The sequence below is a fragment of the Arvicanthis niloticus genome, chromosome 8 (assembly GCF_011762505.2).
Source record: "Arvicanthis niloticus isolate mArvNil1 chromosome 8, mArvNil1.pat.X, whole genome shotgun sequence".
NCBI lineage: Eukaryota > Metazoa > Chordata > Mammalia > Rodentia > Muridae > Arvicanthis > Arvicanthis niloticus.
This window is the reverse complement of record NC_047665.1, coordinates 56,179,553-56,205,616: the sequence shown is the minus strand read 5'-3', so window position 1 is coordinate 56,205,616 and position 26,064 is coordinate 56,179,553. Positions and strand designations below refer to the sequence as shown.

The window sequence follows — 26,064 nt, the reverse complement described above, 5'->3', positions numbered from 1 at the left end:
ACACATGCACACACACACACACACACACACACACATGTACACACGTAAGGTAAGTATAAAGGAAAGGTATTTAAATGAGGTGAATGGCAGAGATGGAGAAGCAGATGCAGACTCACACTAAGGGTGCAGGAGAGCTACTTCAATGGTACACGGCACATGCTTCTCTTTCAGCAGACCAGAGTTGGGTTCCCAATACTCACACTGAATGACTCACAGCTGCTCATATCTCCAGATCCAGGGTGTTTAACTCCATCTTCTGGTTTCCTTGGCTATGCGCATTCATTCCCACATATACAGTGACACACACGTAAATAAAAACAACACAAATCTTACAAAAGAAATCACACTGAGTCTTGAAAACTATACCAAACACTGTTATGATTTCCATCTAAAGCTCCAGAAAACATGTAAAGAACGCAGGCATTTATGAAGTACTTTGCCTTGAGGATGAGGTCAATGGTTTAGAGGTTTTTAAGTGGCTCATAGAATTCAGGAGCTTAATTGCTTGTATATGTTTGAGTGTGTTTGTCGCTGACAAGAACAAACCATATTGAAAATATCCAAAATAAATATGGATCAGCTGCTCGCTGCTGGGAGCCAATTCCATGACACACATAAATAGACTATGTAAGAATGTTGTGGTGTCATATTTAACTGGCGTGACTAAAATAGACTCCGTTTTAATAAACTCCTTTTCTGGTTACTGTGTTTTGGGCACCTGCTTGAACAAAACCTTGAAAAAAGTGTTTGCCTTGCTGTGCAGCTATCAAACATGACTGTTATATTGAGCAGAATTAACCCTTAGTTCTCACAATAAAGGTTAGCCACAGACTTTCCGAAGAGCTCTTCTTCTGCGAGCCAGTCTGCGGTTAAGGGAGAGTCCAGCAACATGCTTCACAGAGAAGGAAATGAAGGCAGTTGTTCAGATGGATAGCAGGCCCATTGCAAGTGCTGGCTGTCTGAGATAAAACACTAAGTGGAGATGTAATGCTAAAAATAATATGTCTTAAAGCCCCACACATACAGTGTTTGTCTTTTGTCATTTTTCTAGGGAACAACCATGTCACCATTTCTTCGAATTGGTTTATCCAACTTTGACTGTGGGACCTGCCAAGCTTGTCAGGGAGAGGCGGTGAACCCCTACTGTGCCGTGCTTGTCAAAGAGTATGTGGAATCAGGTAAATTAATTGGGGTCAAGGTGGGGGAGGAAGAAGAGGAGGCGATGGCTAGGCTAGTCAAGCATGTGGGAGAGGAGACCTTCCAGGATGTCTGATGGAACTGAATTTCACAGTTTTGGACACAGGTGCCCAGCAAAGGCCAAAACCTTTCTTAAGGACCCAGGCTTAGTGGTGGCCTCTGGCTAGATCTAATCCACTGCATCATTTCCCCCACATAAACAAAGATAAAGAGAATATTTAGTTGAGAAAATTAGGTAAGGAGAAGAAATCTACTGAGAAGGATTATATTATGTATTACCTGTACCTCAATGTTTTCAAAAACTACAGGTAAATTAAGCCTTTCTAATCCTAGATCTTGTGATCAGCTCTAAGGACTATAGGAAATAGTCTATGTAGACTATATAGACTATATACCTATATGCCTATGTAGATTATATACTTCTAGTCTTTATAGTCCATATAACTCAATGACTATAGGTAAATTAACCCTGTCTAATCCTAGACCTTGGGATCAACTCTAAGTGTTACGTCTGTGTATCATTGCCTCAGCTGAAAAAGTTATGAAGGATACTTAGTCAGCTAGTATTCTGAATGAATCAAAGACCATTTCTGTTTTATTAACTGTGACTATATCCAGGTAATTAATAAGGAGAAAACCTGGGTCATATACCCAAGACTGATTATGTTTTCTAGATAGCTCTGTCAAAACAATTGGTAGGAAATTCATTGGGTAGGGAATCCATTGATGATCAAGCCTTCCGGTTCCCTCTTGGTCCACAACCCTGCATTTTAATATTCTTAAATCTCTTCCAAAGGAAAGATAGAAAGCTACATAACCCAAGACCTTCCCAGCCTCACCCGGTCCTATATTCCTGCATATAGACTGTAACTGTATCTCAATCCATTTATACGTATACAAAAACATGCATTTGGAGAGCCACTTTGAGGGACCTGGAGCTAGAGCAGAGAGAAAAACACAGTAAAAGTGCCCATAAAGAGTACTATTCCTCTAGAGTTTCCAGTCTCACAGAGGAAGACAGACAGAAAGCAAAGTTAGAGTGTTGTGACTGGCAGTGAGGGCTGAGAAGATAAAGCAAGGCAAGAAAGGGCCCAGAGAAGGGAACCTTATTTTCAATGGAGTGCCCCTAGAAGGGTCTCTGTCAGGGGTTGGGAGCATTTGTGGATACAAGAGGAAACTGAGGCTTGCGTTGAAAGCCTCTAGCCAGATGCTGGCAATTCTGAACTCTGGGGTTACATATCACACTGTGCCCCCCACCGCCATCTTCCTTCATCTCTCTAGCTGTTCCAAGTGCATCAAAGCTTAGAAGATTGGATGCTCTTGATTTTTCTTCCATCTAGAGTTCTCTACTGTCTTAAAAGCAAAAATGCCTGTTGCTCCCACATAAACCCTTTCAAATGTCACGGACATCTTTGAAGTGTAAAACGGCTGAGTTCTTTCAAAGCTGCCTTTGACTTAATGGGTCTCATAGATCTGGTCCTCTTCCCAACCTGGGGTCTCACTGGCATTTGCTTCCTGCCAATCTTTACTTCCTTTTGTTTACTTTTTCTTCTTCTTCTTTTGCCTTTGCTTTTGAACTTGATCTCAGCCATATGGATCAAGAGACCCTGTCAGAAAAAAGAACAAAATTTGTTTTGCAATAGATTATCCAGTGGACTTTGGATATTTAGTTTTGTTTTTTTTTATTCAGGTTACATTCTGAAAAGAAATCACTCTAGACAATATCTAGTTCAAAGATTCCTTCTTGTAGAATTTGAACAGGTTGCCATATTTAGGGTGTGAGGTTGCATTTTCCATGATGAGTCAGGGGAAAGGGGACAAACAGGAAACAGAGCTGTTAGCCTGGGAGCCTTTGAAAACAGCAGTCCTCATTGGTCACACATAGATAGATATGCTGGATTGTTTTACCATCACTTTGACACAGTCTAGAAACACCTGAAAAAAAAAAAAAGTCTTAATAATTATCTAGATCACAATGGCCTGTGAGAATGTCTTTGAAGGATTATCTTGACTGTTAATTGATGTAAGAAGACCCAGTCCACTTGGGTGGCACCATTCCCTAGGCAAGGTTCATGAGCACTATAAGAGAGGAAAAACTAGTCAAGAGCAGGCGTTTAAGCAAGTAGTCTGCATGAATGTATTGCCCTCTGCTCTTGACTGTGGTTGTACTATGACAGGCTGCTTGATTGAGTTCCTGGCTTGACTCCCTCCCCACCTCCACACAGACTGCAACCTGGGATTTCCCACCCAGATAAACCCTTTATCCCCTAGGTGACATTTTGTCAGGGTATTTTTTATCACAACAGCAGAAATAAAATTAGAATAAGATTCTGAGTTCTGGTCTACCTTGTAGGTAATTCTTAACCTTGTGACTGTTAAGTGTACAGAAAGTGGCTTGCCTCCTGGATGCCTGCCCTTTTCTGAGCATGATTGTAATAAGGAATAATTTGACAGAGAAGTTAAGTGTCTATGATCAATAATAATGTTGATTTTCAAGGAACCCAATCTATCATTCATATTTTAACTTAACCATAAAAATCTTTCCGTCCCTTTACAGGGGCTCATGAGCTCCCAGTCCCAAACTGAGGAACAGCTGGTGATTTCTGAGGGAGAATAAGTCAGTTTTTTTTAAATGTGTGGCCCCAGGTAGGTTGACCAGGCTCCAGTGGATGTCCCCACATCAAAGAATAAGTGGAGAATACAAATTGGACTTGCTAAAGTATTTACAAAAAAGAAAGAAAAAAACATAACTCAAATGTGGGAGTAAGTAGGCTGTGGAGAGGGGAACAGAAGTGGATCTGGCAGAAACTCTGAAAAGAAACAAGGATGCAGACTATCATAGTACATTGTATGCATGCATGAACTTCCCAAAGAATTCACGAAAATTTATATTAATCATCTCCTTCCTATTCAGTTCTTAACAGTGCAATAGTTTATACCTCTGTTGGCCAAGTTTTCCTAAAGTGTAACATTTTGACTTCTTCAACTTTGTATATCCTCAAAACAAACATGGACCATTGCATTTAGCTACCTGTGTTATAAAAGATCAACCAATGAACAACGTTCATTCCTACTTTAGGTGAATTTGTTTCTCTTTTGCTCTACCAATGTCTCTGAATTGCTAAATACAATATTTAATGGGCTTATTTTTATAAGAAATGATAAAACACTGCTGCAGTTTTCTGCTAGTAAAATGATCAAAGAATCTATACCACAGAAAATACAAGGTGAGTAGAAGACATGACAAAATGACGTAATTCAATTTGGAAACTCTTGTCCAGGTGGCTACTAGGAGATTCTTGTAAAGAGATCAGCCTGGTCACAGCTCCTGTCCCAGTGACTAGGACCCTTATTTTTCCCACCTATCTTCATGTGCAAGTCTGCTGTTCTTTGCTGCTTCCTCTGCATTACTGCATTACTGCATTACTGCATTACTGCTTAGATTGAATCAGGAGTGTAAAGAACATCCTCATTCAAGGATTAGAAAGGGAGGCTGCGTGTAGAGACTCATGGCTGCATTCATGGCACTTGAGAGACTGAGCTGGGAGGGTAGAAAGCTCAAGGCTAGCATGGGCTACATGGTGAATTAGGGACCAACCTGGACTATCTAATGACACCCTGTCAGAAAGAGAGAGAGAGAGAGAGAGAGAGAGAGAGAGAGAGAGAGAGAGAGAGAGAGAGAGAGAGAAAATTTTTAAAAACTAAAGGATCAGCCAGGCATGCTAATGCACGCCTTTAATTCCAGCACTTGGGAGGCAGAGGCAGGTGGATCTCTGTGAGATGGAGGCCACCCTGGTCTACTAAGTGAGTTCAGGACAGCCAGGGCTACACAGAGAAACCCTGTCTTGAAAAAAAAAAACCCAAAATGAATAAATGAATAAATATTAAAAGATCATTCTGTATAAGTGTAACTTATGCCACGGTGTCTTTCACATGAATGCAGTAGTTTTATGGGGACTTATTTTTTTTTTTTTTACCAGATGCCAGTGGAATTAGTCAGTCATATGACCAAGCTATTGTAGGCTAACAAAGGAAGTGTTTTTAAGGCATGAAAGTTTGTATTTGTTGTTGTTGTTGGTTGGTGTGTTGAGAGACAATATAGAAGAGTGATTAGTTCTTGTATTTTTGTTGCTGATGATTTTCTGATGATCTTGTCGCATCCCAGCCTCCTATCTCAACTCCTGTGTGCTCTTATTGGTGTAATTGGTGTCCACCCCCACCCCCCAGACATAACCACACCCAGCCATAAAAGGTTTTTTAAAGGTTATTTCCTCAGATACTCTCACAGTGAAACAAAACAATGTTGAATTGAACAATATTCAATGGAACAATTGAATTGAAAGGAACATTTCCAGTTTAAGTTATTCTCAGATTGTTGTTGCTTAAACTATTTATATTGGCTCTATAAGACACAATGTTCCCTTGCATGTAACCATGGGCTTGTCTCATCTGCCCTACATTATCTTAGAGTTACTTCTGCCTTTGCCTCAGAATTATATATAAGAGAGCCACGGGAATGGCTGCCACTATTAAATGGAATTGAATTCTTCTCCAGAGCTTACAGAAGATCAATGAGATAATATTTTTCTCTTCCTAGAAAACGGGCAGATGTACATCCAGAAAAAGCCGACCATGTACCCACCTTGGGACAGCACCTTTGATGCCCACATTAACAAGGGAAGGGTGATGCAGATCATCGTGAAGGGCAAAAATGTAGACCTCATATCAGAAACAACCGTGGAACTCTACTCTCTGGCCGAGAGATGCCGCAAGAACAATGGACGGACAGAAATATGGGTAAATATCGGAGCTGTGAACTGTAGGAAATACGTGTACCCAAACCTTGAACTCCTGCTCCTCCTCTCTCCACCTCCCAAGCTCTGGGATTCCAAGTATGTGCTACCACACACAGCTAGTGTGCACCGTGATACTAGCTGTTAAACAGCTTGAGATGTGCCTGTCCTCCTTAAGTCATGAGGACACTAGCCATGGGTAAGCAGGCTCCCTATCACAGACTCGTTAGATAATGGCAATGACTACTCCTGAACTGCAGAAAGCATTGAAAACATCTCTGATGCCTATGTATCACAGTGAGAAGGGCCTCAGGCTATACATAACAGTTATTGATTACTCTTAAGCTTTGCCTGGGAATATCACTAATTCCCCTTCATTGGAGAGGCTCTTATCTGCTCATCACCCTGTCCAAACAAGAGAACAGAAAATAAGACTCACTTCATATCTGCTTTTCTCTGTCAAGCCTTTGCCTATGTTTCTTTCAGCCATAATGAAGTCACTTACCCTACGCTAATAATTACTTCATTCGTAATTCATGATGGAGCATTACGTTTTGGAAAACCTAGGTTGTAACTGTGTAGGTAGCAGATGCTTAGAAACAAGAAAGGGGAAAGCAATATGTGAAAGAATAAAAGCAAGCAAATGAGAATTTCTGTCGTACAGAAACCAGATGAAACATTCAGTGAAAGCCGCCATCTTGAAAGTCAGAAAAAAATGTGTTCAGATATTTATATCATTTATGCTGAAGTAGCAAAAATCTTTAGCTTTCTACCTATTTGCCTCTATAATTAAGATTTTAGAAACCTGTCTAAAAAAATCTTTTGAGTTCCAGCTTTTGTGTGCTTATGACCTCATGTTGATTTTAGCTTCTTTAGAAAAGTACAAAAATTGCAAAGTGTGGGGCTCTGGCAGGAACTGAAGCTCAGGAGTTTGGCTGGGCAAGGAGAAGAGACAAGCCACAGGGTCCCCTTCCTCATGTTCTGCTTTCTACCTAGTTGCATGTATTTTCTAGCTTTAATCTGACTTATTTGGATGGCATTAGCCCCTCCCTAATCTCTATAATGATAACCAATCTACGTTTTGTTCTCAGTATAGGAACAACCAACTTTTTTTTATTCTTCTATAATAGTTTACAGACTTAACTCACAAGCAGACTGCCTTTCTGTTTCTGTCTCCTTAAAGTTGCCTTTAAATCCATATCCCAGGTTTTGCCCATTTCTCTCCTCGTCCTCTTCCATTTTGTTTTGTTGAGACAGAGTCTTGTTTTATAGGCCAGGCTAGTCTTGAACTGCCGCAGTGCTACTGCTTCAGTCTCCCAAGTGTTGGATTTGCAGGTACACACTAAACACTGGTGTACCCATATAAGATACTTCATTCTGCAGTCTAAGACTGTTGGGCATCAGTTTTCATTGAGCCAACTGGCATGCTATCTATATTTTAAGCCATATTTGTTAGGGTTCTTAGTTTACTTTTATTTCAAGTAAACTTGTTATACTCAAGTAAACCACAGATTATTTGGAATTTATATTTTTCTTGCTTCTGTGGGTATCAGCTGTCTTACGATTGATTTCTTTATTTAACAACAACAACAAAAACTGATTTTCTCAAATTCGCCTTTCATGTCCATCCTGGCTGTTAAGGCCACCCTGGGACTACCTTTGTGCTGCTTTGTGCTGCACAGGGTTGCAAGAACTTGTAAGGTTTTTCCCCTCATTCCTCAGTTCTTTATAAATCATGACTTTATAAACTGTTTCTTCGCTTAATTTACTTCATCCCCACTACTTTCTTAATGCCAGTGATCCTGGGGTGACCAAGTATCACAGTTTCCTTTGAAAATGCTCCCTGACTCCCCCCACCCGCCTCCATTTTTACAATGCCAGAAATTAGAAAATGTTGTTGTCCATTTTATGGTCTAAAGCACTTCTCCATACATTAATCTGTTTAAATTTGTATGAGACTGTATAGTTATTCCAAAAACATAGCTTTATTACATCATAAAACTCTGACAGGGGTGCTGTCAGGTTTTTAAAGTTCTTTGAAGACAGTGATTTGCACAAGGTGAAGAAGCCAAGAAATGACTTTTCAATGATTTAAAATGAACTCTGGGTTCAATAGAACACTTCCTGTTGTCTCTTCCTTTTTCCAGGAAACCATTGCAGTGATGATCAGTAACAAATCCTTTCTTATCTTAGCCTATTTAGTTCACTAATGGCATAGTGTGATGGTTTTCCATACATCATATTTATGAACATATGTATGTATACATACATACACATATACATAGATATTTCCAAAAGGATCTTTTTTACTTCTGTGTATGTCACATTACATAGAATCCTACATAAGCCCTTTAAAATGACATTTAGCTCTTGTATCTTCTATATAATACTGTTTGTGATATGTATTTACACATATATACATATATATAATATACGTGTACTACTCATATAATTCTAATATATAGAATATATAAATACTATGATTATTCTAAAAAATATATATCAGATAATTTAATTATTTCTATAGGCATATGTAATGTATGTAGCATATATAGATATAAAACTTTCAAGAAGCACCTATTAAAATTTTCTTTAGTCAGTTTACAAATGCTTGTGATAGAAAAGGCATACTCCATGGAAAATACCCTGATCTACCTAGATGTGTAGCTTACATGGCAAGCTTCCCATCCCAGAGCAGGGCTTATCTTTACTACATAAGACATATAATTATTCCATTTGAGCAAGTCTTGGATACTTCTGTCATGATTAATATCTGGGGCTATGCTCATACGGTTTTCAGGTAAGCTTCCTGCAAGAAAGCAGATTCTGTTTTTCTAATTTTATTTCTTCTGTCAATTTTGGACCTCAAGTAGAAGGAATGAATTGTCAAGGCATTCCATAAAAGGAGTAGATGATAGAAAATACAGAGATAGATATAGATAGATAGATAGATAGATAGATAGATAGATAGATAGATAGATAGATAGAAGATAATATACTGCATAGATATACATATATGTGTATGTATAGACATAGCTATAGATGCAGGTGCAGATATAGATAGTACAAAGACATGCACTATCCCAGGTGCTGTGCAATTCTGATAATAATGGACATGATGATAATGAGACTGTGTGGAGAAGAACGGAGATCTTTTCTTGAGTGGATATTTGCCATCAGCCATGTAGATAGTTAGCAGGTCCCAGAGCTGGGGTGGCTTCACATTCTGACAATATTTCTCTCCTTTTTCTTGCCCAGTTAGAGCTGAAACCTCAAGGCCGAATGCTAATGAATGCAAGATACTTTCTGGAAATGAGTGGCAAGTGACATTTCTTCTTCCTGTTTTGGGGGTGAGGAGGGCATAGCCTATTCAGACAAGGTTCATTTTGCTTCTTCCATATCCTAGGGAAATAAAACTGAGGAGAAAAGAGAAACGCAAGTAATTCTATTGAAATTGTCAATGGTGCTCAGGCAGAGACTGAAAACAACTGTCTTGGCCAGACAAACATTGAACAAATACGAACAAACATGTAAGCACAGCGCAAATGTAAACATAAAACATTTACAGTGCTCATCTTTAAATGGAGTGAATCCACATGGCTGGTGCTTTTATAGTCTCTATTTTAGTTTGGGAAGTTAAAGTGAATGGAAAAGGCTGCTCCTGCATTGATATGTGCATGCGTCTAGCATTCCTATTTATAAACGTCGTTCTATATCCAGCCTTCCACTACAGTAGAATATGAAATAAGAAACCGAAAACCTCATCTATAAAATTAGTGACAAATGCTAAAGTCTAAAGTTAGTTACCTCACATCCTCTTAGGAACAAGGAAGGGTAAGGATTGCCAAAGAGTTTCATTTCCGTGCCGTGCACAAAAGTCCCAGAAGTTTAGCTTACAAGTACTGTGCGCTGTGTGCCCCTGGCATCCAGTCAGTACTGTCTCTGTGAATTAAGTGCTACTGATTATAAAATCCCAAGCCACCAAATAAGCATGTGAAATGGCTAACAAGAGTCTAAACGTTTTTAATAAATTTATTTTTATTTCAAGTTCAGTATCACTTAGCCAAAACCGCTTAAGACCAGAAGGGTTTCAGATTTTGAATTACTTAGGGTGGGTAGGTGGGATATTTGTTACATGGGGATTTGAATCCAAGTCTGAACAGAAAATCCTTTTATTATCATATTAAATATCACATACCAACCTGAAGATGTTATAAAATAATTTGAATAATTTTGTGCACGAGGCAGTGTTTTATGGTATAGATATTTCTAGCTGTAGATTTTATCCATGCTCAAAAAATGTTTAGCATTTTGGAGTTTGGACTTTTTGATTCAGGATGCCCAAACTATACCAACAAGAAACAAGCTTTAGGTCAGAGATTTACACTGCTTGCATTTGACATGTATAAGTCCTAATATGTTCATATTCAAATAGCATTGTGAGACAAACAGGGAAAACTTGAACACTTTCTGGATATTTAGAAATATTGAAGCATGGTTATTAAATTGTTTAAGTCTGAGAATGGATGTAGCTGTGTGCCTTATTTTTCTCATTGTTAGGGGGTGGGGGAAGCACATGGTAAGGAAGGAAGTGTTTATTTGGACTCAATATTGAAGATATTCAGTCACTGTAGTGGAGAAACCATGGCAACAGAAGCTTGGAGCTGTGCAGATTCGAATTCATTGATGATGAAGTCCATGTCATCAATAATGTGTCACTGTCATGTTAAGGACAGAAATAAAGCACTTCCTCTTAGAGTCATTTCACTAAGAACAAGTGCAGATTTGAATTCTCTATTCAAGTTCCCTATGTCCTCTGTTCTCTCTCTGTGTTGAATGGGTCTGAATCTGTGCCTGCCTGAAGACTGTCTTGTGGATCTCTCTTCTCTCTCTCTCTCTCTCTCTCTCTCTCTCTCTCTCTCTCTCTCTCTCTCTCTCTCTCTCTCTGTCTTTCCCCCTCTATCTCCCTCTCCCTCTCTTTCTGTGTGTGTGTGTGTCTGTCTGTCTGTCTGTCTGTGGTGTGTGTGTGTGTGTGATCTGTCTGTCTGTCTGTGTGTCTGTTGTATGAGCTGTGTGTCTGTATGTGCATTATATGTCTGCATGTGTGGGTGATGTCTGTTTGAGAGTAGTGTGTCTGTCTATCTCTAACAAGGTGCTTCATTCTTTATTTTCTGAAGAGCATAGAAAGCACCACACAAGAAGGAATGAGATATTTTACAGGAATCTTTAACGGATTTTTAAAAGAGATTAAATCACAGACTCCAGATGATCCCTACCAACCTGGACAGCAAACATCATTATTTATCAACCAATATCCATAAATGGTTGCCTTCTTTATGGTAGATTTTAGGAAGCTGCTTTCAACTTCTGTATTTGCTGCTCTCAGCAAATGACGCAGAAGCATTATTCTGGGTCAAGGAAGAGTATATAAGTTTTAATAGCACCTGTGCTTTAGGTTAGGTAGTACAAGTTGATTATGTGGGAAATCCAAAGTAGGTAAGCTTGACACATTATTCTCTTAAACACAACTGAAACAAAGGGTCTGGGTGCCCTGCAGGACATCAACTTAAGTGACCTCAAGACATATTATTAACTCTGGCTGTGAGGTCCAGCGAAAGTTCCAGTCTCTTACAATGAGAGATATTTTCCGAGTCTTATGCTGTCACACAAGGCGGCTGATGACATTGTCTTCAGTCAGGAAGCAGAGAGAGATGTTTGGCTTGAACTCTGGAGCTCAGCTTGCTTTCTGATTTTTTTTTTTCTCTTTCTATTAGGCTGGGATCCAGTCTGTGAAATGGTATGGTCCACATTCGGTGTGGGTCTTCCCCCCTCAGTTAAACCTCTCAGGAAACCCTCATGGGCATTCTCAGAGACATGCCTCTTAAATGATTCTAAATATAGTATAAATGACAGTGAATACTAACCACCATAACCCTCCCTTTCAACTTAAGACCCAAACACATCCCTTTAACCCTGGTCCCTAAAATACCCATAGTCAACTTGTAGAGCACTTGGCTCACCTCCAAGAGCACCCTAAATCTTAACAGTTCTAAAGTTGTCCAAAAATCCCAAAGTCCAAAATCTTTTCTGAGAATGAAATCAATCTCTTAGCTATGAACTCCTATAAAAATCAAATGGCACGGTATATACTTAGAATATACAATGGTGTAGAATAAAGATACTCATTCAAAAGAAATGTACAGACATAGCAAAGAAAGAACAAGACTTAAACTCAGAAAAAAAAAAAACCAAAAACAAATCATGTTTCCATGCAGCTCCATGTTTGGCATCTAAGGCTTTTAGTGGTAGCAACTGGGCTCCAATAGGCTTGTCTAGCCCTGTCCTTTTAGTTCTGTTGCCTATACATGTAACCCATCTTGGATGGTTACATCCCATGCCTATTGCTTCCCATGGCAGACATTCCACAATTCTGGTATCCCCAACATCCTGGAGTTGCCACCTCAACTTCACATTCGTTGTCATAGCTCCATGGAATGGCCTCTCCTGGATTCATTGCAGAGAATCCAAGCTTGTCTCAGACTGTCATGTCTTAGCGGCTTTCTGGAATCTTGGTACAATCCTCCATAACCCCACAGCTCTTGCCTGCCTACAAAAACAGCGCCAAGTCAGTGATCCAAGTTCTGCTGTTAGTTTCAAGGTAGCCTTGGCCCCTTCCATCACAGTTCTCAGGTTCTCTGCACTTCTTTGCAGCTGAACCATGTAAAATACTTGCCTAGGCAAGTTATCCAACAGGGCTAGGATCTTGCTGGGCAGGGGTAGAAGTGTATACCTTCCCATTGTTCTAGCACAAGCCAGGACAGCAATGGTTGAACCCCCTCTTCCTTCATGATTAGCTTGTAGGTTAGGCATGGAAGAAGTACATTATTCTAGACGATTCAGTGGAGCTCCCCTGAACTTTCAGTAGTTTTCAATTCCCTTTGCTTCCTACATAATAGCTGTTCCAAATGTCTGTCTAGCAAGCTCCTGCCTGGTCCTTGGTTTCTTGGGGTATATTACCCTTCTTGCCATACTGAAGGTTGGCCTTGGTCCAATATAATTGATGGCAGGTTTGTCTGTTTGTGTGCTGTAGGATACAGCTGTTTCCTTCTGATTTCTCTTCCTCTTTTTCTGTCTCAGAGAAAGTTCCTTTCTTTGCTGACCTCATGCTTCATCCCTGGCAGCGCTGCCCCATCTAGACACTTCCTCTATACTGTCAACTTTCCCCTTGCTCTGTGGTTCCTCCTGATGGCTAAGGCGTCCTATATTAAGCCTTCATTTCTACCTTGAAAACTAACTACATGTATTAATCTTTTTTGCCTCTCTGGGTATATTTTTTTCTCTTTTCCTGACATGATATTACTGTTTCATTCATTTTTTTTCTTTTCTTAAGACATGATCTCTGGAGGCCAGGCTGACTTCATATTTCATAAATCCTTAAGGATCTTCCTTCTTGGTCTTCCTGCCTCTGCCTCCCAAGTGCTAGGACAGAGCTAGAACCATGCAGCACTGTACTGGTGGTATGCTATAGTGGTAATTTAACCTAGGACTTTCTGTATGACAGAAAGGCAAGCAATCTACCATCTAAGATACATTCCTAGCCCACCCTGGTGTTTCTCAAAGGTATAGTTCATATGTGATAGTCATTCTTTCTTCATTGCTTCTTTGATTTTTTTCCCTTTTTTCCATTTTTTCCCTTTTTTTGAAAATAGATATTTTTTCTAACATATGGCTCCTCCTCCCTCTACTCCTCCCAGATCCTCCCCACCATCCCACTTATCCAGATCCACTCCCATCTGTCTTTCACTAGAAAACAAACAGGCTTCTATGGGATAACAGTAAAACAAAGCAAAATAAAATAAGATGAAACAAAGACCAACACATCAGAACCGGACAAAATAAACAGAAGGAAAAGAGCCTAAGAGAAGGCTCATAAAACAGAAACCCACTTATCTGCATACTCAGGAATCCCACAAAAACAATAAACTGGAAGCTATAATAAACATGAAAAGAACCTATAGAGTAAACGTACGTGTGTGTGTGTGTGTGTGTGTGTGTGTGTGTGTGTGTGGGTGTGTGATTTTATTTAAAAAAAAAAAAAAAAAGGAAGAGCCCTGACACAACTTTATGAGACAAGGCACCTCCAAAGATGCCATGAGTCCTTTTCCGTTGGCAGCTAGTGCTGGGTGTGCAGCCTACCCTTAAGAGTAGCTTGTTTCTCTGAGAAGACTCTTTTGGAGGAAACTAGATTTTATTTGCAAATGGTTATCAATCAACGATGGCTTCTGGGTTAGGGATTGGGACATGTGCCTTTTAATTCTTAAACTCTAAAAGTTTGTCTTATACCTTAGTCAATCTGCTACATGGCTCTCTTTGAGACATTGAAACTTCTGAACAAGTTCCTGGTTTTTCAACCCTCAACTTCATCTTCTTTGACATTTGTCAATGCTGAGGAGTCTTTCTTTCCTTTCTTTTTTCTTTTTTCTTTCATTCTTTCCTTCTTTCTTTCTGCTCTTCTTCTTTCCTCCTCCTCCTTCCCCTCTTCCTCCTCCTTCTCTTCCTCCTCTTCCTCCTTCTTCTGTAGATAGCCAATATTTTTTCTTAGCCATCTTTCTCAACTTGGTTTCTTTAGTGATTTATTTTTCTAGATCCCTCAACCATACAAGTCTACTGTATACTATCACACTGACTCTAACAATTGGCTACTGTTCTCTGAATGTTCTCTAATGTCTCCCTGTCTTAGCTATAGACACTCAGTGGTTAGGATTCTCCTCAGAGTTCTGTAAGAGTGCTCAACATAGAAATTTCCTCAGAGATGCTCAGAAAACATCAATGTTTGACTAACTGCAAGCAAGTCAATTAAAGAAAAGATTCAATTAAATAGAAGATCTAGACCTGTTTGTACAAAAGAAATAGCCAAATAAGTCACTTCAGAAATAAACACAACCAAATCCAACAGAATTAAAGAAAGTCTATGTCCTTACATAAGTATTTCCCTTAGAATAACTGAAAAAGATGAGAGGCTAAAGAAAGGCAGTGGACAGAGCAAGGAAAAATTCATTTCTGGAATATGCTAATGTTTTTAAGTTTTTCTATAATCTAATGTATGTAAGGTTATATACATAGATATATAAATAACATAAGCATAGACTTAGATGATAGAGGTGTATATTTGTATTTATAATAATACAGTTATGGTTCTAGAACATACATTTTTATTTCATAAATTGCATGTATTTTATATTTTTGTTCATTTCATTTCCATTGCATCTGAACTAAAGCAGAAATGTCTGCTTTTATTAAGAATTGACACATATGGGTCACAACTTATAGATATCTGTATAGCTATATTGTAAATTGAGGAAGAAAATGATTAACTTGATGAAAGTCTCTCACTCATACTCACCAAGCTTAGTTTAGCCTCATCATAATTCCAAATAAAATAATCTGATTAATCTATCCTGAAAATAACAGGCAAAACATCGTGGCTCATCCAAAGAATTATAAGAAAAATATTGGGAATTCCCTGTGCCCAGGAGCTTCAGATTTCTTTAGAATAGATTCAGAAATGGCTGCAAGGAAGATGTGAGTCCTAAACTGTGTTGTAATACTCAGATGGGTTCCTAGGAAAAGGCTTCTAGCTGCACAAAATCTCTGCATTTGACTAGCTACTGTGTTCCTACCAGCCGCTGTTGGCAATGGCAAAATATGGTTCCTTGGCAGAGACACCCACCTCAAGTGCCTGATTAGACCTCTCATCGCTGAGCCATAATAGATGCAATTTAGTTCCAAATTGTTAATTCTTTCTGCGTGTGAAATATGATGAGCACTAATTCTAAATTTCCATTTTTGTAGATAAAAAGAATCAGCAAGTGATCCAACATTCTCCAGCCTGTTATAAATTATGATCTTGAGCATTATAATCATTAAATTTATTATCCTTGCTTCAGTATTAGGTCATAGTTTTCATTGTTTCTTTGCTGTTTGCCATGTTAATGACTCTCCATTTGCTGAGGTATTCACTGCACTACTTATTTTGTGGTCCTTGTCAGTCTTGACCATCAGCCTTGGCACTGTGGGTATTCTCGGGATTCTATCAACTTAAGTTCCTTCAACCCTTTGGAGAAATATCATCTGAACATAAGAGGCTATGGGGGAATGACTACGCCAAGCTCAGGACTGATGGAATGTATTTAAATTTGACTGTTTGATGTAAATGACACAGGATTACCTAGAAATCTCTAAAAAAAAATAACTTTGAACTATTAATTTCTGGCACTTTCTTCAGGGCTGTAGCTCTTATGTCTGATCACTGTGGCCATCAGGCACTAGAACATTAAATTTCTCCCCCAAAGTTTTTTGCCGTCATGCAAAGGGCTGGGCCTCTCCCTTCAATCTTTGGTACCCTGTCTAAACACCACTCTATGCTAAGCATCCCTGCACCAGAAGTCTATCCTTTTCGCCTCACTGTCAGTCACATTACTTTATGGGATTACAGACTCGAAATGTCAGAAATCTGGTTCCAAAAATGAAAGAGGTCTAGATGGGCTCAGGGAAGTCAACAGGGGACCAATGTAACCCTTTAGCAGTGCTGCCTGTGATGATTCCATACTACCAAATTAAGAGCAGAAGCCTAGTGCTGGTCCCATCTTCACAAGCCCACAGAAGGTTAGCATTTACCACTTCCATCTTTCCCCCAAGTCCCAGTCCTCTCCACCCAGCTGTGACTGTCACAGGGCTTCACTGCATCATCCCCTGCTCTTTCTCTCTCTCTCTCCAGACACAAAGGACATGAGCGAGTTTGAGAACGAAGGATTCTTTGCACTGCATCACCGCCGAGGAGCCATCAAACAGGCCAAAGTCCACCACGTCAAGTGTCACGAGTTCACGGCCACCTTTTTCCCTCAACCCACGTTTTGCTCTGTCTGCCATGAATTTGTCTGGTACAGTAACTCAGTATTTTCCTCCCGAGCTTTGGGTTATGCATTTTGTCGCTGCTAAGGACTGTGGGCTCCACTGGGAGAGAGTGCAAAGGGCTGAGTACTGTGGACTAGTAGTCAGTGGGCTCACCAGCAAGGTCTAAAAACACACAGGATTTTTATAACATGGCTCCTGAAGACAGAGACCCACTCCAGAATCTCCCATGATCTAGCTTTCTATGACTATGACAAAATACCCAGAAATATCAACCTTAACATAGAAGAAGTTTATTTGGACTAATAGCTTCAAAAAAGATTGCCTATGCCTTTTATAAGATAAATGTCTTGCCTGCTCACAGCCAAGACATTGAGGCAGGACAGAGCTGCTTAAGGTATCTTAAGGCACCCAGGAAGCAAGAGGGAGGAGAGAAAGCACCAGAATCCCAGCATTTCCTCTAAGGGCACACTCCTAGTGACCTCACTTCCTTTTTCCAGGTCCCGCCTTCTTATGGTTCAAATATTATCACTGGCTGGTTCCAAAACATTAGCACATGGCTTTGGGGCATTTCAGATACAAACTATAAGGTGGCCCAATGGAGTTTTGTTTTTGACCAAATGAGAGGCTGCTGGTATATGAAGGAAGAACAGATGAGGGGGTATTGCTATTGTAAGCAAAGCTGTATAATTTTATAATCAACACCTTCATCACCCTATAGCCCAAACCTCTGCAGTTTGCACCAGACGGCACTATCCCACTGTAACAAATGGCTGAAATGAAGCTCTTGGGTGTCTTAGCCTCGGAGATGAGTGTAACCACATAGCAAAAGCTACGGTAGAGTAGGAATGTAATGATGCTTGCTTCTGCTCTCAACATCTGTGCCCGCCAAGAGACACTGGTCCCTCCGGCTTCTGCCAAATCTTTAATGCACACATTCCCACTTTGTGGGGTATCCGCCAGCCAACCGATTAGTGTGAACTTTCATTAACTGGTTTTCCTCTCATCACCAGACCTCCTTTGTTTTCTTTGTTTGTAATCGGTAGTGCTGCTCAGGAATGCGTCTTTATGTTGAGCTTTATGGGTATCGGATATCTTCCGAGTCTCAGAGTGAGGAAATAAGACACTTTACAGATGAGTGTGGTTTTCTGTGCATAAAACTAGAATGAGTGGGGCGACGCCCTTTTGAACAAGGCAGTGACTTTTTCAGCGAGGGACATAGGAAATTATTGCTAGTAGCCTGTGATACATTTTGGTTTGGTGTTGCTTGAAAATGCAAAGATAAGAAGGAAAATAATCTCACCTAGTAGATTGTAAACATTTAAATAAAGCAACAAAAAGTTAAACTACCTTCTTGGCAAGTGATACACAATGGGTTACCAATCTGAGAAAGTGAGCTGCGGCCTTAGGAGTATCTGCAATCTCATTTACCTCTAGAACGTTTCTGTTGCTAATGTCGTTGTGGATTTGCGATTGAATCAAGCGTTGCTTTGTTACAGGGGCCTGAACAAACAGGGCTACCAGTGCCGACGTAAGTACAGAGCGTTTCGGTTGTACCCTCAGTGTTCTTTGAATTGATTTCTTCCTTGACCACGAGAAATTATAAATGACAATTGTTTCCTTTCAGAGTGCAATGCAGCGATTCACAAGAAGTGCATTGATAAAGTGATAGCCAAGTGCACAGGCTCAGCGATCAATAGCCGAGAAACCATGGTATTGGCGAGTTTAAATTCCATTTATTTACTCTCTGCCTTTTCCAGCAAATCAGAGTGTCAGCCTTATTCTTAATCTCAATAGCTACTAAAACCCTTAGTGAAAATATGCTATACAGAAAGCTTGTGTTAAATGGACCCATATTTTAAAGGGTAATAGTTTATCTTCTGCATTATCTTGATTTGTTGCATGTTCAAGGGGACATTATCCTCAGTGTTCTGTTCCTCACCTAAGCCTGGACTAGTCCCATCTCTAGACATAAAATGAGACTCATGTGTGTGATTTGAACCTTTCAAGTGGCCACAATAAGGAAGAAACAAACAGGGTGTGGTCCCATAGGACTGCTGTTCAGGACACTGAGGCAGGAGGATTACAAGTCCAAGGCCCGTTTGAGCTACAAAGTGAGTTCAAGGGACTCCTTTGGGACTCCTTTCAACATTCAAATTGTCCTAGATCCTGACCTAATGTTCATATTGGTATTGCACAATAGCAATATGTGTTTCCTTAGCTCCCATTTGAAAAACAAAAAGTATCCATATCCCCTCCTCCTGACAAGGTCACTCCATCTGTCAAGAGTGATGCCTCAGACTTCTGCTGTGGACCCCCTGGTGCTTGGCACATGCCTTGACACATGCAGAAGGCACCTGTGCCTCACAGGACAGAGCCGGCTTCTTCAGATACCTCAGGAAGGTAGTAGGTACTACTCTGGGTAAAGGACCCACTGCACATATTTTCATTACAATCACTGTGAGTCATATGTACAGGAGACGATCAGAAGTTTGAGACACACGTGCAGTCAAGCCTTCTGTCTGTCTTTCAGTTCCACAAGGAGAGATTCAAGATCGATATGCCACACAGATTCAAAGTCTACAACTACAAGAGTCCAACCTTCTGCGAGCACTGTGGTACCCTGCTCTGGGGGCTGGCGAGGCAAGGACTCAAGTGTGACGGTGAGTGAATGGCCCCCAAGGTTGCCTGTGCATCATGGAGAAAAAAAGAAAGGCTCTAGAATGACCTGTGTCCCCATCTTTATGTGCCCTGAAGATTAATGCCACCTCAGAGACAGTCCACTTATTATTCTTCTACCTCACCACATCCCATCTTTACATACACACAGCCCCATCTTCACGTACATGTATACACAAAGTGCACAGCCAATCAGATTCAAGGTTAAGGCTCAATAGCTTAGGCTCAAAGTCAAGGCTCAACAAGTCAAGGTCAAAGTTCCATAGGTCAAGGTCAATGTCCAAGATCCTGACCCCATATTTCAATATTAGACCTTCCTCCTGAGTGAAAGAAAGACAGTATTCCTCTTTTGTCTGCTCTTTCTGCCAAGGACTCTTCACTCTGACAGAATGTGCTATCTCCCTAGATTCTGGGCAATCCTACCTTAATTCTATCAGATTGAGCTGTGTGGAGCTCATGTTAGCACCAGTTAATGAGATGGTTTCTGCCCTCCCATCAAAGAGCAAGCATACTTATCCATTTGGCCAGTGGACGGTTCTAGTGAGAGGAACTCTGGGACTTTAGCTGCAGAGAGTACACCTAAACTATGACTGTGAACTCCAAGTGCCCAGAAGGAACTGCGTCCAGACTATGAGTCATATGTCCCTTCCTCTGGGGTTTGGGTCCTTACAGAGCTAAACTATAATTAGTCTATATTATTTTCTTTTTATTGTATTTATATACACGTCACTATTCCCTGATAATGAAAGTACTCAGATCTACAGCAAAAAGAGAAACAAGGCATTCTTGATTTAAAACTCTAAGTTTAAAAACTGAAATGCTCTAACTAGGGAGTCATGAGGACAAAAATGTCTCAGAAAGGACAACAAAGCACACTGCCCTCTAGGTAAGAAAGGGGAGACCCAGATGATTCTCAAGACCCTTTCGTAGCACAGCAAAGACCTTTCTGATGGTGAACCATCCAATATGTCAACCTTTTCTTCTACTTTGCAGCATTACTTGTTTTCTCTTCTCTTTTAAAAGCTGGAGATGGCCTCCTAAAAGTGAAAGACCATCCTCCTCTTCTGTCTCTTCTTCCTTAGCTCAGTGGTGTTCATGTACCTGATGGGCCCCAAGAATGGCATCTTAGTGGAGGTGGAAAGATCAGAGTTTACAGATTGTTACCATGGTAGTCACTGCCAGTCAGAATAACCTTAAGACTCCCTTTATGGAGCTAGAGAGATGGCTGAGCAGTTAAGAACCCTGCTCTTCCAGAGGTCCTGAGTTCAATTCCCAGAAATCACATGGTGGCTCACAGCCATCTGTAATGAGATCCAATGCCCTCTTCTGGTGTGTGTCTGAAGACAGCTACAGTGCATTTATATACATAAAATAAATAAATCTTAAACACACAGATAGATAGATGATAGATAGATAGATAGATAGATAGATAGATAGATAGATAGATAGATAGATAGATAATGAAAGAAAAGAATCACTTTATGGATCCCAAAGTCCTACCTGTGTCCTTTTTTCCAGATGCTTGTTTGTAAAGAAAACATTGGTATACAGGATTATGGAAAAATATCATTAATTCTTAGGTGGCAATAATGTCCCAGTACTCTAAGCAGAAAGGCAAATGGCAAAACTCTCACTGCTTGCTCCTCCCATGACCATCTCAGGCTTCATCTCCTGGGAGCCTTGGTGGCCACTTGCTAAGGCAGAGCTCATCTTGACAGCACGATTGCAAAGCTTAGAACTTCCCTGAAGATTCCTTGGCATTATTTCACACTCTCGTGCTTTGCTTTAGCCTTCTAACGTTCTCTCCTTCCCATTCCATCCCCTCCCCCCTCTTCTTCTTCTTCCTTTTTCCTCTTTTCTTTTATCCCCTGTCCTTTCCCCCTTCCCTTCCCTCCCTCCCCCTCCCCATTTCAACATCCATTTTAGTTTTTTGTATTCCTGAGTATCCCTGTTTTCTCCACCAGGCTTCCTCCTCCCTTCTTGGCTCTCCTAGTCCCTTCCTCTAGTTATTGTTCTCCTTCTCTCTTCGCCTCAGCTTTACTTCACCTCCTTCCTGGTCATCTTCTTGTGTGCCCTGTTCTTCCAACCTCTACACTGTCTTCTTTCTTTCCCCAAAATAACTCCCATGAAAATAGTCATCAGAAGGGACTATTTGCGCTCACAGAGGTCAAGTTTCCACCTGATAGGTTAGTAACAAAGACCTGTGGTGTTACAATGGGAATAAAAGCCTTTCTTCCTGACTGAGCATCAGAGTCAAGCTTAGACCTAGCTACAATTTTAAGGAGCAAAGTAAAATAAAGATCCCAATATACCTAATTTTCGATTGGTGTCTTACATACATACCTATACTCCCAGCACTTGGGAAGCTGAGACATGAGACTGACCAGTTCAAAGCCAGCCTAAGCTAAATAGTAAGATTCTGTCTCAACAACAACAACAGCAAAAAAAAAAAAACCCAACAAAATAGAAGCCTTAAAACCTACTGAACAAATCCAATGTAGTTATATCAACAATGCAGAAATTTTAGCGCCACCATTAAAGATTTTAAATATAACTAAAAGGTTTTACTTGAAAAGAATTTTTATAGCAAATGAAACTTATTTAGATAATGTTTTATTTGTTTTTATGACAAACTAGCTAGAAAAATGTGAACTACTTAAAAGATAAAGGATGTCACAATGTCACCTTGATATTTTAGCATTCTGTTTTATCTTAAATTCTGTGTATGTGTATGCATGTGAGTCCAAGTGTTCACAGAGAAGAGGCTATTGGGTCTCCTGGAGCTAGAGTCACAGGAGGTTGTGAGCCATATGACATAGGTGCTGGACACCAAACTGGAGTCCTTTATAAGAGTAGCAAGTGCTCTAAATCACCGAGCCACCTTCCAGCCCCATCTAGATGTTTTAATATATGACTGCAATAAATTATAATAACGAAAGAGAAGTTGTACTGGGTGAACTGCCATCACTGTGTGAAGCTCTTTGTGCATAAATGGCTAGTAACTCTGTGAAGATTAAATTTGGGGTCTTAACTGCCTAATTCTATTAGGACAATGCTTAAGTATTTCGGTAAAAGCCAAGTAGTACCCAAAGTTAGAGTTCCATCTGCTGGAGCTCGGAATCTTTATGCTAATTTTTCTGTTGATTGTAATGATCTTTCTTTTCACAAGGAAAATTTTCTAAAAACTAAGAACGTGGTGTAAAAGTGGTGTTTCCATAGACTCATGAGGACACACATCCCCCTATAGATGAACAGGATATCTCAGGGTTACAGGAAGTGAAAATTCGTCCCTTATGGTGTTTTTATCAGGATTTATGAATCAGGATGTTTGTAGGGTTTAAGAGTTGAAAGCCTATGTAGGCAGCATTAGCCAGAGAGATGGACAGAGAGAGAGGAGGTGGGAGGGAGGGAGGGAGGGAAAGAGGGAGGGAGAGAAGGAAGGAGAAGAGAGAAACTGGTGCTCACGTATTGAACACATCTCTTTTTTTTGTGGAAAATCTAAAAAACACAGCTTCCAGGTCCTATAGAGATGAGGATACTGTGTTCTTTCCTGAGGCTCTTTCTATTAACTATGGCAGAGGTGTAAACTTAAGACATTAATGCATATGTAAGAAATCCCATTTCTTTATGGCCTTGACATTATTACCATAAGCACAACTCCAATAACTATGGAGGCCCTCTGTCCTTCCTGTAAGTGTATAATATCTGGAGATGCACATGTTTAGGGGCCAGAAAACTGAGGCATGATCTCCATGCAGCTGTCAGGTTGATGTTGGTATCACTGTCTAAATCCCCAGTGTTGAGGTCTGTGACTTTCTTTGTGAGGCTTCTGTGGAAGGTTGTGTAGTAGGAACACTACCATAACTTCTCACTGCACTGCAGTTCATCAACGAGCTTTCTTCACTCCTGGGCCCCCAACTGTTTGATTTTTTTTTCCTTCCAAAGTTCCATCCAGTCTCTCAGCTCTGTCCACAGGAGACCCAGCCATCCTGGATTCCCCATCCCACACCCTACCACTAGCCAAAGCTCAGACCTATGGCCCCATTCCATACCCCCATCATAACCAGCCAGGAGGTTTAACAATATCTCCTCCTAAAGTGAGCCTGTGGTCCCTGGGCCTCTTTCCTCCCACCTACTATTACCTATTAACATGCAAACACCATCTTATCATCGCTATCCATTTCCCTTTTTCAGGCTTAAGCCAGAGTTTAAGGTTTGTCCTGGATCGGGAGGGTACGCTCTTACATCCTCTAATTTTCTAACATTATCACTCAAACCGTGGTCCGCTTGGTGCTTCCATCTCCAGGCCGTCTCAGATGCAATGCCAACCACAGACTTTCTTCCCTAGAACTGAGACTGTAATGCTCACATTGTAACTGGTGTCATCCTATAGCACTCAGGACTTCGTTCCCTGCTCCTCACAAGCTGCTTTCTTCGTTTCAGCATGTGGCATGAACGTCCACCACCGATGCCAGACAAAGGTCGCCAATCTCTGTGGTATAAACCAGAAGCTAATGGCTGAAGCACTAGCAATGATTGAAAGCACTCAACAGGTAAAGAAAACATTGAGCTGATGTGATTCCCCATGTCCTCTCAACAAGAGCCACCCATGTCTGTTGCTTTCTTGTTCAATCTACCCCACAGGATGTCCCTGAGTGTCCTTCTGGACATTCGTCCCGATATTTTCACCTTCATCCCCGTATTGCCACCTTTGAGATACTTACTCAATTCACGCATCAGTGTGACCATTTGTAATATCTTAAAGTCTTTATAGAATGAGCAGGTACAGGTTAAAAAAAAAAAAAAAAAAAAAGCAAATTCATTAAATTTATTGAGGATTTACTGTCAGCATTATATCTCTATTTTAGGGATCTCTACGAAGCTGGAGGGAAAAGGTCTATTTACTAGAACTACCTCCGGAATGGTCACAGGACACTGAGTCTAGTCTAGGCCACTTTTGCCTGTCCATTTACATCTTGTCATTGGTTAAATTCCTATCTCTTAAGAACCAATTCTCACTGAGACTTGGCATTACCTTCTACGTAAGCTCTATTTTTTTCACTTTCTTTTCTGTCCTGACTTGTTATGGAATGAGGCTACTTACATAGAAGATTCCAGCTAGTACCCTTGAAGTGTGAAAAAGGAGTTAAGTACTGCTGCTGATGCATTAAATGCAGCAGATACTTGCAAGGCCAAGGAATCCTAAGCATACTAAAAAGAAGAAAAGCTTTGGCTGTCCTGCAAATTTAAAACTCTTCATTGCCTTTTGTTCTTAGGAACAACACAGTGTGCTTTCTGTGTGTGAAGGTGGGGAGTGGGGCGATGGGGGGAATGGTACGAACTGTGGTGGTTGGATTGTCTGACTCTGTTTATGATCTAGGCTCGCTCCTTAAGAGATTCAGAACACATTTTCCGAGAAGGCCCAGTTGAAATCGGTCTCCCATGCTCCATCAAAAATGAAACCAGGCCACCATGCGTATCAACACCTGGGAAAAGAGGTAGCTATTACTGCGGTTGACCATCAATGTTGGTCACTTGTCACTATCTACTTGACCCTGTGTTCTCTGGATTTGAGTTCTTTCATGTACCTAGTCTGATGAGTTTTTCTCTATTTAAAGAGTACAAATCCAATCACCAACCTCAAGGCCCCTATTTTTTTTTTTTTATTGAAAATAGATCCATTTCATATACAATATATTCTGACTAAAGTTTCCCCTCCTCCTACTCCTCTTTTTAATAGTAAAACTAAAATACGCTTAACTAGAATTTTTTGTGAGGGCGTTGCTTACGGTACTTCTAGAATGTCATTTCCTGGCCATTTTGGGTGGTTTTACAGATGTTAGTCTACTGAAAAGCAAGACAGGAGGGGCGTCATCAGGGTGTCATCATTGTTGCTCTGAGACTCTCCTGTGAAGTTTCAAGACAGGAAGGAAGAAAAGAGTCAGGCCCTAAGGCTTAAACTTTGTCATGTGTAGAGATTTATTCTGCCTTCTGCTTGAAGGGTGTTTAAGGGAAAATGCAGCTACATGATTCTGGGAATGGAATCATTTCAGCAAACATTATAACATATGTTCTTTGGACTTAGAGAATATTAAGGACTGGGGAGATAGCTCAGTTGGTAAGCACTTGTTTGGCAGGCACAAGGACTGAGTTCAATCCCCAAACCATTATTAAAATAAAATAAAATAAAATAAAATAAAGCTGTTCACAGCAGTATGTATTTGTGATCCTGGTACATGTGGGGGGTAGAGACAAGGGGATCCCTGGGTTTGACTGCCAACCAGCCTTGCCTAATTGGCATGTTCCATGACAGTGAAGGACCCTGTCTCAAAACCAAGGTAGATAGTGCTTGAAGAATGACAGTTGGGGGTGACCTCTGGCTACCATATGCACAAGCACACCCACACAGACATGTATGTACACCCACATATATGTGCATGCCCTCACATCCACATATCCATACGCACAAAGAAATAATACTAAT

At 40.4% G+C, this 26,064-nt stretch overlaps 1 protein-coding gene across 2 annotated transcripts in view; it reads left to right on the top strand.

The window, feature by feature from the left end:
- Prkcq (protein kinase C theta) overlaps positions 1-26,064 on the top strand; it is a 134,387-nt gene that overhangs the window by 54,898 nt on the left and 53,425 nt on the right. For both annotated transcript variants that reach the window (XM_034510730.1, XM_034510731.2), the window contains exons 2-10: positions 1,052-1,178; positions 5,795-5,994; positions 9,249-9,309; positions 16,768-16,930; positions 18,401-18,432; positions 18,529-18,614; positions 19,435-19,564; positions 24,024-24,133; positions 24,961-25,078. In XM_034510730.1, the coding sequence (XP_034366621.1) occupies positions 1,061-1,178; positions 5,795-5,994; positions 9,249-9,309; positions 16,768-16,930; positions 18,401-18,432; positions 18,529-18,614; positions 19,435-19,564; positions 24,024-24,133; positions 24,961-25,078 (1,018 nt within the window). In that variant the 5' untranslated portion in view covers positions 1,052-1,060. The remainder of the gene's footprint in view (positions 1-1,051; positions 1,179-5,794; positions 5,995-9,248; positions 9,310-16,767; positions 16,931-18,400; positions 18,433-18,528; positions 18,615-19,434; positions 19,565-24,023; positions 24,134-24,960; positions 25,079-26,064) is intronic.